At 35.5% G+C, this 13,962-nt stretch overlaps 1 protein-coding gene across 4 annotated transcripts in view; it reads right to left on the reverse strand.

The window, feature by feature from the left end:
- The window catches only part of UGGT1 (UDP-glucose glycoprotein glucosyltransferase 1), a 105,200-nt gene that overhangs the window by 71,702 nt on the left and 19,536 nt on the right, over positions 1-13,962 (reverse strand). For 3 of the 4 annotated variants that reach the window (XM_072960774.1, XM_072960773.1, XM_072960775.1), the window contains 7 exons: positions 9,654-9,766; positions 7,728-7,902; positions 6,487-6,583; positions 5,465-5,543; positions 2,979-3,079; positions 2,183-2,282; positions 1,018-1,078 (listed from right to left, as the gene is read on the reverse strand). In XM_072960774.1, coding sequence (XP_072816875.1) covers positions 1,018-1,078; positions 2,183-2,282; positions 2,979-3,079; positions 5,465-5,543; positions 6,487-6,583; positions 7,728-7,902; positions 9,654-9,766 — 726 coding nt within the window. Of the gene's footprint in view, positions 1-1,017; positions 1,079-2,182; positions 2,283-2,978; positions 3,080-5,464; positions 5,544-6,486; positions 6,584-7,727; positions 7,903-9,653; positions 9,767-13,962 lie in introns of those variants that run through there. The other variant, XM_072960776.1, reaches the window with a different exon arrangement.

A 13,962-nucleotide genomic window follows, 5' to 3' on the forward strand; every position in this document is an offset into this window, starting at 1 on the left:
TCAGAAAATGTTCCAAAACTAAAAGAAATGATTTTCCAGGCTTAAAGGACCCAGCAACCACCCAACAGTACAGAGACTTTTAAAAAGGGCATATCACTGTGAAATTTTGGATTACTAGGGTCAAAGACAAGATCCTAGATGATTCAAGAAAGAAAAACCAGATCTCAGACAAAGGCTTCAGACCTCCCAAAAGCCACAATGGAAACCAAACTTTTAAGGAGCAATGCCTTCAAACTTCTAAATGACTTCCAATCTAGAATTCTATACCCAGCCAAGCTATCAACAAAAACAGAAATGAAAACTGGTTTCTTAACAGTCTGACATTTACCTTGCATGCAATTTTTCTCATGAAGAATGATTTGCCGCACCAAAATAAAGGAGTAAACCAAAAACAAAGAGGACTTGGAATCCAAGAAATAGGCAATCCAACAAGAGGTGAAAGAAAAGTCCCAAGAGAACTGGTATGCACTAGACATAAAGAACCACCAGTCCACACGAAGCAGCTCAAACACTGATAAAACCACAACAACAATACAGGGAGGGTAGGGAGGTGGGGAAAGTCCAGTGTGGAATACTGGAAGATACTGAGGGGAGATGAGGGACAGGAGTGAAAGGTTAAACCTCATCCTTGCAATAGAAGGCCAACACCTAAGATTCAGAATGGAGAAAGCACCAGTTTAAGCTTGCTAGAAGTCCAGAGGTAAATAACAAAAGACTCAACCAGGAGTTGAAAGCAGATGCTTCTGGGAAGGGGGACACCCAGGGAGTAAGACATATTGGGGAGGTGCCATTTTTCTAAAGAGACTGGTAGCACCATTTGATGATTTGAATTATGCTCATATTCAACTTTCATTAAAAACTATAAATATAAAAAAGATTACAGAAATGAATCAAAACACCACCATCTTTGATAAAAGAAGACTAAAACTGTTAAATATCACTGATTTAACCCAGACTTCCTCATCTTTAAAGATATTATACAAAATGGAAGGGCCACTGTTTTCCATTGGTTAATACCTTCTGATTCTCTTCCACTTCAGTTCGAAGTTCTGAACTCACAGCTGTCTTTGTTATTGCTCTGAGGAAATAAAAACATGATCAGTGCTTGGCTTAGTATTTGATAGAAACATCTTCTATTTCCCTATATTTAAGCATGAAACAACACATTGCTCAATAAATTACAAAAAAACTGATGAAAAAAACCTTAAAGCTTTGTAATTGATAAATATATTTCTCCTCTCGGATATCTGTATTTTTTTCATGATCACAAGACACAAAGCCAAGGAAAAGTCACAGTAGTAGCTGCATTTTAGTGCAAGTGCAGTTATTTCCAAGACCTTAGTTAAATGCATGTAATTCTCTTCCCGTATAAGATCTCTCCAGCTCATGGGCTAAAGGATAACGTCAAATAAATTAAGGCAACAGACTGCTCATCCTGTTTAAGCACTCCCAATGGAGGCAGAATCCTGCAGGGGTATCTTCAACAGCATGCTTGACTAAATGAGAATGTACCATATGATTGACAGATCCCGGCTGAGAAGGATTTTCTAAGACTAATCAAATAAACAAATTTATTTACAAGATATCTCATATCAGAAGTCAAAACACCTCATACAGTGACTCAGGAAAAAGACTGACTATCATTTACACTTCTAAAAATTTGACTTTTGAAACAATTTTGCCTTGAATTTATGGGATGTGGAAGACCATTCCATGATTGAAAGCAATAGCAGAAAAGCTGCATTCAAAATCTGAACCCATCATTATGAACAAGTCAGCCTCTATAACTCGTTTCCTTCATCAAGATTGAGTAAGATGATATACATGAAACTCTTCAGTAAGAAAAGCACCAGAGTCATGCCAGACCCTAGATTAGTTATGGCTGCGTATATTAGACTTTGTTAATTCATCTAATCCTGAAAGGTAGGTATTGTTATCACCATTGTACTGCTGACGAATGTGAGGTCATGGGAGGTTGTTTATTTGCAAAGTTCACATGCCTGGCAGGTGGCAGTGCCAGGAACACAACCTAGACTGGGCTCCAACCACACAACGCAGCACATTGCTGGTGGGGAGAGGACTCTTGACTTCTTAAGCATTTTCATATTTGAATGGCTTCACTTTACATATAAACATGAGGATGATTAGGTACATATCTCAAAGGCTTCTCCCTCTATATTACCTGGCTTTGGTAGGAAAATTTTGACTAAGATCCTTCATAATCACCAAAGCTAGCTCAACAGGAGCAGCCAAGATTCGGGCAGCAGTCTGGAAACTTAGATCTGCAACAAGGCCAAATAAAAAGTAAAGTGTATTAGTCTAATGCAGTGAGACATAGGGAAAAACACATTTATTTCCCACTATGTTCTTGGTAATTAAGAATGCCCTAGAATGTCACCATTTCAGAGAGTGCCCCATGGTTTAATGTCAGGTTTTATTCACTTCTGAGGCCCCTGGAGTGTTTATTGTAGCCATTCCTTGATCTTCCTGCATAAACATCTGGGCATACACCAACACACTTAGCACAGAGTAAGTCCATCCCAAATCCTGTTCCTTCTAAATTTACAACATGTCACAAAGTCTAGAAAAAGACATTGGTAAATTATGTTGTAAAAAAACCTTGATATATAGTTCTTTGGACCAGAAAAGCACACATCCATCCTGCTATAATCACATGCCTTTAACATCCAACTGTTTAATAAATGTATACACACAGAAACAGAAAGATTAAGACACGCTTCTTTCTAGTATTACAAGCTTATGCATCTGGCCACACAGAAAACGATCTGGCACTCATTTATAAATATGTATTACTTGAAAAGTGTTATTGCCTACAAAAGGACTTTCTTCCTTTCTTTTCTGATAAATCATAAAAAATCACATGATTCTTAAAATCTATGAATAAATATAATTAAGTTCAAATTCTGGTTTTTAATATCATAAAACTTAGGCCTATGATTCCTCTATGTTTTTATCACCTTGCAACTGCCAAACTTTTAAAGGGGCCATTTCATTGGTGCTCTCCACAAGATGCTTTCTGAGTTCTTTCAACTGTCCCTTCAGGTCAGGGTGCAGGTCTCTGAAAGAAACATAACATCAGTCCTTTTCACATGACTTCTCTTTCTCAAAGAACATTTAGAAGTTGACTCCAATTTTATCTACATGATTTTCCCCTTTTAGTAATAGGAAAATTCCTACAATGTAGGAAAAAAAATATACTTTTCTTTAAAAAGAATTTAATATAGAAAAGTATAAGTTAATTTAAAAACCATAAATTTTACAGATCAAGCCATGACTCACTACAACAGTGACCCCTATGCTGGGAGGGAAAGGAGTGGGACTGAGAGCAGGGGACAGAGGGGATTTCACCTCTACCTGCTGTGTTTCACTAACCTTGTTTCTCTCTTTCTTTAAGTAAAAGAAGGCATTATGTTGTGGGGAGGAAATCCTTAGTAAATAGATCTTAGGTACAGAAAAGCAAGTAGGATAGCAACAATCAGCTCTGGGTGGTGAGCACATGGGTGTGTTATGCTAGTCTCCATCCTTTCCTGAATCTTTTTAATTTCTCAAAGTAAAACTGGAAATACACTACTGCCAGTCCCAAAATGAATTACTTTCTGCTACACGCTCACAAGTCCTTTAGTCACATGAATACAATTCAAGCTAACCAAGATTATTTGGTTTTGTTTAGTTTTACCTTGAAATATAGTACATTCTATTTCAAGTTAGTAAAACAGAAGTTATCAGAGGCAGAAATACATCATTTAGATCAGACAGACAGATGGAACAGAGTAATTCTGTTTTTAAATACTAGAAACTCAAAATTTCTTAAATGTAACATGCAGAAAGTAAAATTTTACTCAGATCCTTCACCTTCCAAGAACCAATTCCGGTTACTACCAACTCTTCTTCGCGATAAGAATATCTTAAAATGAGCCAATTACTTTAGACAGCTAAATAACTACTTTGAATGTCTAAAAGGAAAATGTCTTTATTATTCTGCATGCTATCTTTGTGCTAACTAAAGCTCATCTACAACATGAATATCAAAGGGATTCTGGAAACTTGAGTCCAAAAAAAATGGAACCTGACTGCATACTAGTGAGGCCACAACTAGTGTTAAACACAAAGAAATGGACACGTGTGTAGGATGAAATCAACATGTGCACAGTAATTTAACGTGGACTATGTACGTCATCTGTGCCAAACGGTTAATCTCGTTAAGTCTTTCATCAGCCAAATGTTAAAGTATATGAAACTGCACCTACACATACTAGTTCCATTAACAAAAACACACTGCGGATGTCCTAATTAACATTTCCAGGTAAAGCAGAATTCAGGGTTCTGAACAATTATCAAGTCTTACCAGAAATAATTGCAACAGGGGAGAGTACAGCTCAGGGGGAGAGTATAGCTCAGTGGTAGAGCACGTGCTTGGCATGCACAAGGTCCTGGGTTCATTCCCATGTACCACCGCCATTAAAAAATTAATACATAAATAAACCTAATTATCTCCACCCCCCCCAAAAAAAACCTACTAAAACAAAAAAAAAAAAAAAAGAAAGAATTGCAATAATTAAAATAACAGCCAAGAACACTTTTCAGCTATAAAATTCTGATGCTTTCATAAAAGTTGCAGAATTTTCTTCAGAAAAACATTTCCTAGCCTCTTTCATATAAAGCAAATTCTAATAAAATGTGTTTCAACTGAACAGGCATAAAATCTACTACACCTCCCACTACACCTCTTTTGCAATTTTTCAAACTAGTTTAGCATAAGTAAATAGTCATGACCTCTCTAACTTAAAATACATTTGATTTTCTCAGGAAAGGACTGAGGGAATCAATCAGATTTCTCCTATTACAGGGATAAAAAAATGGCATGTTAACTTTATACCATCAACTGCAAGACCCAGAAAAGGAAATCAATTTGAGCCATAAGCAGGCAGCCATGGTATCATGTCAGAATAATGTGCTTCAGAATTACCAGAAATCAGGGGGAGGGTATACCTCAGTGGTAGAGCACATGCTTAGTTAGCATGCACGAAGTCATGGGTTCAATACCCAGTACCTCCGTTTAATAAAAAAAATAATAAGAATAAATAAGTAAATAAACCTAATCCCCCCCTCAAAAACAATTAATTGTATTTCTATACACTAGCAATAAACATACAGAAATGGAGTTACACAATTCCATCTACAATAACATCAAAAGAATAAAATGCTTAGGAATAAGAAATGCAAGACTTGTACACTGAGAACTAAAAAAAAAAATTAACAGAATTAAGAAGAAATCATAAAGTGTCCTACAAACCAAGTGGTCATCTACCCCTGTAAGAATTCATATATAAAGCACTGTTGGGAGGTCTGTAGCTCAGACAGTAACGAGAAGGACGATCTCACACAGCGAAGAAGCCTGGAGGTTTAAAGCGAATAAGATCACTTCCCAAAAGAATATACACACCTTAATTTTCCAAAGAGGAATCCTTGAACTTCATCAATAGGATCGTTTTCACCAATCACTGTGGTGTTCACTTCAGTTCCTACAAAAGCACAGCAAATACATGTCTAATCACTCAGATTAGAAATAAAAATATTAACTTCATGAAATTTGAAAATTGTAAAAAAAAAAAAAAAACAATTTGAAACACCTGAAATTGTAACAGCTTTGAAAACGTTGAATACCTCAACTAAAATTTTTGTAGTGGTAACAAACAGAATAAACGTGTTTTTGATAGAGCCTGTGTTCCTGGATAAACAAAGAATGTGTTTTTCCTTAAACTCTGGAAAAATTTACATGTTAAATATTTCAAAATTAATATCTTTAGAATTATGAATAACAGTATTCAGTATCAAAATTCTGAGGAATTTGTAACAAGGCAACTTAATCCTAAATACAATTATTGAGAACAGAATGATGATGAGGTAGTAGGCTATCTTATCTTCATGCACCAAAACCAACCATTTCTACCTTGAAAACAAGCCCAAAAGACACAAAAAGATGGCACATAAAATTTGTTAAATAATTAATTCAAAATTCTAGAATATTAGAATAGGAAGTACCCCCAGTAAACTGTACCAAGTGTAGAAAATAATAAAAAACATAAAATTGTTTGTTGATTATATGATAGTTTAAGATTTCACATCGGGTCACAAATTAATCACTATTTGGAAACTACTTATCATCAGTAACAACAGCTACTACTTACTGAACCTTTCTGTGCAAAAAACTTTGTTGAATTCTTTACCTATATATCTAATATTCTCCCTGCAAATACTTTAAGAGGCATATATCATCATCATCTGCACTCAACAGGGGAAAAAATTAGGACCTAGAGAATTTGTCATCCAACTCAGATATAATAGAACCAGAATTCAAACACAGGTTCATCATACTCCTAAATCTATTCTCATTAAGGAAACAAATTTCTCTTTAACTCATATTTAAAGCCAAGAAAACACGTTGGTCTTAATTTACAAATTCACCTTTCACCTGAGTATCATCCTTGGCCTTGTACTCAGTGCTCTTAATGGCCAATTCCACACCGTAGCCAGAGAGGTAAACAGGCTCCTTCCTGGGATTCTGCAAGCAGAGCAAGTATTCCATCATTATCACCCCGTTCGTCCTGCCATTACTACTGTCTCGCTCTTTACGCCTCACAGCATGCAGAGCGCGACCATGTTAATGCCACAGAGCCATCACTAAGGGTTATTTACGCATCCAAAATATGCTTGAACTTCCATGGCAACCCTCAGATCGTGGATCGTGCCACAAGTGAGAGAACAGGAATTCCAAGGTAGAAACAAAACCAGACGAAGGGACGGCTAAGGGGGCAAAAGTAACCACACCAAGCGAACAAATGGAAAAGGCAACAACAAAGTTCCAGAATCTACACAGGGTTGAAAACCAGTGAGGTTTCAAACCCAGAGTGCTTTGTTAGGACCATGTATACAAATACGTGTGTGTGTGTGTGTGTGTGTGCATGCACTTTTTTTTATTGAATTTAAATGTTTTCAGGCAGGGTTTGGGCTGATCAAGTGTCACAGGCTCACCACTACCCTGAATAAGGAAGGCCCTTTAGACATTTGAATCTTTAATGCCAGCGATAGAGCCTGGAGGCAGGGTTAAAAATTGGATATTGAAAAATCTGTTTCTGCTCATACAAATTTTCATTTAAAATTTTTAACTTTATTTTTGCATGGACATAGCATCCAATATTTACTGAGCTCATTATGACATAGAAACTTTAAAGGCTGAGAGTCTTTAGATATAAATATTTTAAATACTAAATATCACACAAGGTTTTAAAGGCTTAATTTTAAATCAATTCTGCCTGATTTCACCCCTTTAGAAATCTTTCCCCTTCCATCAAATGAAAAGATTCCAAAAAGAAAAATAGTTTGAAAAGGAACTGAATTTAAGAATCAGTTCCATAGTATGATGACCACATTAAATCTGGACAAAATTAAATATAATTTATGTGGTTTATTTTTAAATAGAATGTAAACTTTACATAGCCATTTTTTAAGCATAATTGTTTTACATTTCTTCAGAAAGGCAAGCAAAGTACCTCCTGTGTGCAAATAACAGATCTGATGAAAGTATTACATTTCTCAAAAAAAGTAGTTCAAATCATTTTATAAAGGGGCAAATTATTAGCTTAAGTGCTAAGGCTATGCTGGGCAAATTAATATTTAAACCAGTTACAAAATGAATCAATACTTACAGATATATAATGTCTGAATACGTAATTGATTTTGCCTGCATTGCTTTCCGATATAAGTTGTTGGTGGAAATTATAAAATTCCTCAGAGCCAATCTCAGAGTAGAAAATAACCACTGGGCTTTCAGGATTAGATGAGGGGTATCTGTGATCTCCTTTGAACAATAAAGGTTTGGGTCTGAAAATAAATATTAAAAGCTTAAAGTTGTTAACTTAAAAAGTTTTTAAACATTAAAAACAGTACAAAATGTAGCTGCAGCAATGATAATGCAAGAAAGGATTATAAACATTTTAATATAAAGAGTATCACAATCACAGATAGTTTTCAGCTAGTAAGAATACTAACAGGTATGAGTTTTTATTTGTTCATAATTTAAAATAATAAATGTACATTATATACATACTATGAAACGTATACTTTGACTAATAATTGTTACCAATTCCTAGAGCAGGGGGAAAAGCCAGGAAAAGGATATATATTTAGATCTCATAGTACTAAAGCTTTAGCAAATTATTCTACCATATAAATAGAATATAATGATCTCTTTATCTGAAAACCTAAGTGCAAATAATGCAGAGATGACTCTAAGCACATAAGTTCCCAAGTACAGCATCTTCCTCCATCATTTTTACTAGTATGAGCCTCCTACTAACAGATCTAACATTTAAGTTTTCCTCATAAATTTTAAAGCCTTGTCCTCAAGAAAGTTTCTCTAAGAATGGCATCAAGATATTTACAGACCCTAATGCATAAGACTTTATGATCTACCAGTCCCTCTGAAGGAGGCACACCTACATGTACTAAGTGGAGGACGCTGTGCGTAATAATAAGCCTACCTACCTGTATAAACGTATAACCACAGAAAAAAGTATAAAAGGATACATGCCAAACTATTCAAAATATTAACCGCCTCTCAGAAGAGGAGACATTACCACTTTTTTCTTTATAAAGGTCTGCAGTGCATTACTGTGGTAACAAATCAAACAAAGAATTTTTTAAGTCCGTCAATTTTGTTTCCCCACAGGGCACCACCATACCTCACCCCTCAGAAGGCTGAATGCTCACTGCACTTTTTGGTTACTACCCCGACGAAGAAGCACTTGTGTCATTTAGTGGGCAGGGGACAGGTGCTGGGCAGATCAACTTACTAAAGAATTTTCCCACCTAAAACACCTTTGGCACTTCTGGTACAGCAGAGCAACATCACAGAAAGATCACTGCTGTCCTCTGTATAACAGCATTAGAGGAAGTACAGAGGGTTCCTGCCCTAGCCAGACAGCAAGATGTACCTGGTATATTTGTCCACCACAGGAGACCTACCTTTAAGCCAAAAAGCCAGCCCATCAAGTACCAATTTAATATTCAAATTAAGCTCGCAGTTACCTTAGCGTCTCCTTTGGTGGGGAGGGGTATAGCTCAGTGGTAGAGTGTGTGCTTAGCATGCACAAGGTCCTGGGTTCAATCCCCAGTACCTCCAATAAATAAATAAATATATATATAAATATATAAATACATAAACAAACAAACAAATCTAATTACCATCCCCCCAAAAGGTCTCCTTTGTCTGAAACTAACTCTATCCTGAGAGCTTCAATACACAGAATATTCTTTACTAAGCTGACGACAAAGCCTAAGTAATCTCTCTGATACAGTCAATACCAAACGACAATCATATTAAGTACTCTTACTATCTTCATTTCGAAATGAGATAAGGAAAGAAAGGTTATGTAATTTGCCTAAGTTCACAAAACTATTTTAAGTGATGGAGCTGGGATTAAAATAAATCTAGTCAGTCTGGTTCCAGAATCCATATTCTAAACCACTAGATCTCAGACTGTAAAACCCGTAAGAGAAACCAGAAGGCGGACTTGATATAGAAGAAAGCACAATGAATGCACAACATTTCAGTAAAGAAACACACAATCTACCTTTCAGAAGCTGTCAGGAGAAGAGTCTCAAGGGTATCAAAATGACAACTCTTCTTTCCATGCACCGAAAAAAATGAATTACATCCTGCTGGTGGAGGTTCATCAGCTGCTATCTGTCATTTAAGACACAAGATGTTTTTGAAAATAATTTCTAACCAAAGATAAGATAAAGACATGAATATTCTAAGTAGGTAACAAAATAATAAAACAACATCAATAAAAGTAAAAATTAGTATCTACTGAACATCCATTATGTAACAGGAAATAAGAGCTTTAAGTTTCACCACTTTCCATTTATTATCTCATCTATTTCCTCCCAATATCACCCCCAGAGGTAGGTGTTATTATCCCCAAAACAGAACTTTAAAATTCTATCTCAGAAGAAATCAACAGATATCCAGGGAATACAATATGTACCTTTTAGAAACTAAGCTTACAAATGTCAACTGTATGTTCCAAAGTATACCAATGCAGCCGAATTAAGTATACTATGCAGACAAATGTGAAGCCCCTCCCTGAAATAGGAAGAACGACATTGAATTTTAAAAAGCAACTGGGCCTAAGAAAAAGAGTAGATGGAAAGGCTGTGAAATTATTCAAGAAGCACAGGAAGATATTCAAAGGAAAGGCTTAAGGAGGTAAGAGTTTATGTTTGGACTGAAATGCGTGAATGCCAAGGCATAATGAGACAAGTTCAACTGCAACTTCATCAAGGGGCGCACTGAGCAGCATGAGGGTGAAGAGAGGGACAGAACATAAAATTAATGGAAGAGGGAGCCATGCCAACCTCTAAAAGTTAAGGAGAACTAATGTCACATCAAATTGAGCAGAAAAAGGCTCAGTGTCAAATCCCATACAAAGCTATTGTAAGAAAAGGGGTGGGGGGTGGGCAGAGAACAGAATGACACTCTTATGCTTATACATGAGTGCTGTATAGGAGAAATTTCTGCAAGGACAGAAATCTACGTCTGCACTGCCCAGCAGGGTGGCCACTGGCTACAGGTGACTATTGAGCACCTGAAATGTAGCTAATGCAACTGAAGAGCTAAGTTTCTCATTTCGTCTAATTTTAATTGGTTTAAATTTAAACAAAACACACATGGCCAGTGGCTACCATACAGGACAGCACAGTGACAGTCAATGAAACCATGTCAGAAACACACAGCTAGAAGACAAACAGAATGTAACCCACTGCGGGGGAGGGTAATAGCTCAGTGGTAGAGAGCATACTTAGTATGCACAAGGTCCTGTGTTCAATCCCCAGCACCGCCATTAAAATTTTAAAAATTAACAAATAAATCTAATTACTTCCCCCATCCCCCCAAAAAATAAAAATTAAAAATAAAAATTAAAAAGTAACAATTTCAAACAAATTAAAATATATTAAGAAAATTATATAAGATGTAGAGAAAAACCTAAGTCAGAATTAGAGAAATTCAGAAATGAGGTGACAGACTAAAGAAAAAAATTAGAAGTAAAACAAAAATCATTTTAGAAATGAAAACTAAACTAGAAGGAGTACCAAAAAAACAAAAACAAAAAAATGAAAAAAAAAAGTAATGACTTAAGAGAAAGAGATGAATGGAGGAAAAAAATTTTTAATTGAAGAGAAATAAAGAAAAGAGAGATTCAAAGGAAAGTGACAGATAACAAAGCTGAGCAAAGAAAATTCACTATATGGATGATATGAATTCCAAAACAAGGGACAGAACAAACTATAGTAAGTTCTTAAGAAACCTTTCTTGGAATAAAAAAAATGATGTGAAACTCTGTATTAAAAGAGCATACTGTATACCTAAAAATACTGAGCCAGGACAATCACTGCTAAGCTTTATTCTAGTAAATTATGACTTTAAAGAAAAAGAAAAAAATCCTTTTCAGTGCTAGACAAAAAAAGCAAGAGACTTTTAATGGAAAGGAACTCCTATTATCTTCACATTTTCGGTAGGACAACTTCGTGCTAAAAGAAAATGAGACAGTATGTTTAAGATAGTCAAGGAAAGAATATATGTCCCAAGGATTTTATATCCAGACTATTATATAAACAAGCAAAAACTGAGGAAATACTGCTCCCATTAGCCCTTCCTGAGAAATCTTACTGGTAAGCAAGTGTCAGAAAAGCCAACTGACTAAAGATATTTGGCAAAAGGACCAGTGGTGAGCGTTAAAGATACAAATTATTTATAAAACAAAGACTAACTGAGGCTAAAGGGGAGACAGTATAATAAGAAACGTCTAAGCTCTGTGTAGAATACACTCATTTTTTAAAATGGGGGGAGGAATGACAGGGTTGACTAGGCCAAAAGAAAAAATTTTAACTGTTTTCAGTAACATAGTTGTGGCCACAGTATGACTGTTATTAAGGCTATTATGTATGTGACGTGGATAAAACAACTGAGTAACCATGAGCTAGTCCAATTCCATCGTCCCTTATATCCTTGAGAACTAAGATCTCGATGTGGAAGAAAAGAAATGTATGTGTAACATACAAACTAAGTGATCTTCAATTCGAATTCAATGTATCAGAAAGAACTCACGCAGTATTTCATCTTACATGGCTTTGTATATGTTGTCTTTAGATATATTGGTAGTTATTTCCTATCTCCACCTACGTAGGAGGCCTAAGAACAATGACCAACCCATTAGCAGTGATGCCTAGAGGACTATGCTCTTAAAATACCATTTCTCCCCCAACACACACACAAAAACAAAAACAAAAACTTCAGTGAGCCTCTTAGCAAAACAGTTGACTGCAAACCTAGGACCAGAGATGTACAAAATGAACCTGAAACTTATTATACCAGATAGCAAGGAATCAATCAAAGACTAGTAGAGTGGCATCAAAAGACCTCGATAGAAGATTCATACTTTCAGATTTCCCAACTTACTACAAACCTAGAGCAATCAGAACAGTGTTGTACTGGCTTAAGTACAGACATACAAACCAATGGACTAGAGCAGAGCCCAGAAAGAAACCCTCACATATATGATCAATTGATTTTCAACAAGTGTGCCAAGACCCACCAACGGAGAAAGGACAGTCTTTCAACAAATGGTGCTGGGAAAAGTGAGTATCTACATAAAAAAGAATGAAGCTGGACTCTTACTCTATACCATATACAAAAATTAACTCAAAATGGATCCAAGACCCAAAGTTTAAGAACTAGTATTACACTATGGAACTCTTAAAAAAAACATAGGGGAAAAGCTTCCTGACAATGGGTTTGGTAATGATTTCATGGATAGAAAACCAAAATCACAGGCAACAAAAAGTAGGAAAGAAACATATAAACTGGATTTCATCAAAATTAAAACCTTTGTGTATCAACAGACACCATCAACATCAAACTGAATGATGAAAAGCTGGGTTATTTGGGGTTTTTTTGGTGTTGGTTTGTAGTTCTTTATATACTCTGGGTATTAATCACTTTTCAGATATGTGCTTTCCAAATAATTTTCCCATTGTGTGGGTTCTTAGGTATTTTATTCTTTGTGATGCGATGGTAAATGAGATTGTTTCCTTAATTTCCCTTTCTGATATTTTGTTGTTATTGTATAGAAATGCAACAGATTTCTGTATATTAATATCATATCCTGCAAGTTTACAGAATTCATTAATGAGCTCTTGTAGTTTTCTGGTGGCAATTTTAGAATTTTCTGTGGATAATACCATCTCATCTACAACAGTGACAGTTTTCCTTCTTCCTTTCCAATTAGGATTCCTTTTATTTCTTTTTCTTCTCTCACTTCTGTGGCTAGGACTTTCAAAACTATGTTGCATAAAAGTGGTGCTGGGAAAACTGAACAGGTACATGTAAAAGAATGAAATTAGAACATTCTCTAGCACTATATACAAAAATAAACTCAAAATGGATTAAAGACCTAAATATAAGACAGAATACTACAAAATTCCTGGAGGAAAACATAGGCAGAACATTCTGTCATAAATCGCAGCAGTATTTTTCTCAATCTGTCTCCTAAAGTAATGGAAATAAAAGCAAAAATAAACAAATATGACCAAATTAAACTTAAAAGCTTTTGCACAGCAAAGGAAACCATCAACAAAACAAAAAGACAACCTACAGAATGGGAGAAAATACTTGCAAATGATACGATCGACAAGAGATTAATTTCCAAAATATACAAACAGTTTATACAGTTCAATAGCAAATCAATCAATCAATCAATAAAACAACTCAATCAAAAAGTGGGCAGAAAACCTAAACAGACATTTCTCCAAAGAAGATATCCAGATGGCCAACAGGCGCATGAAAATATACTCAACATCGCTAATTATTAGAGAAGTGCA

Source organism: Vicugna pacos, chromosome 5 (assembly GCF_048564905.1).
Source record: "Vicugna pacos chromosome 5, VicPac4, whole genome shotgun sequence".
Classification (NCBI taxonomy): domain Eukaryota; kingdom Metazoa; phylum Chordata; class Mammalia; order Artiodactyla; family Camelidae; genus Vicugna; species Vicugna pacos.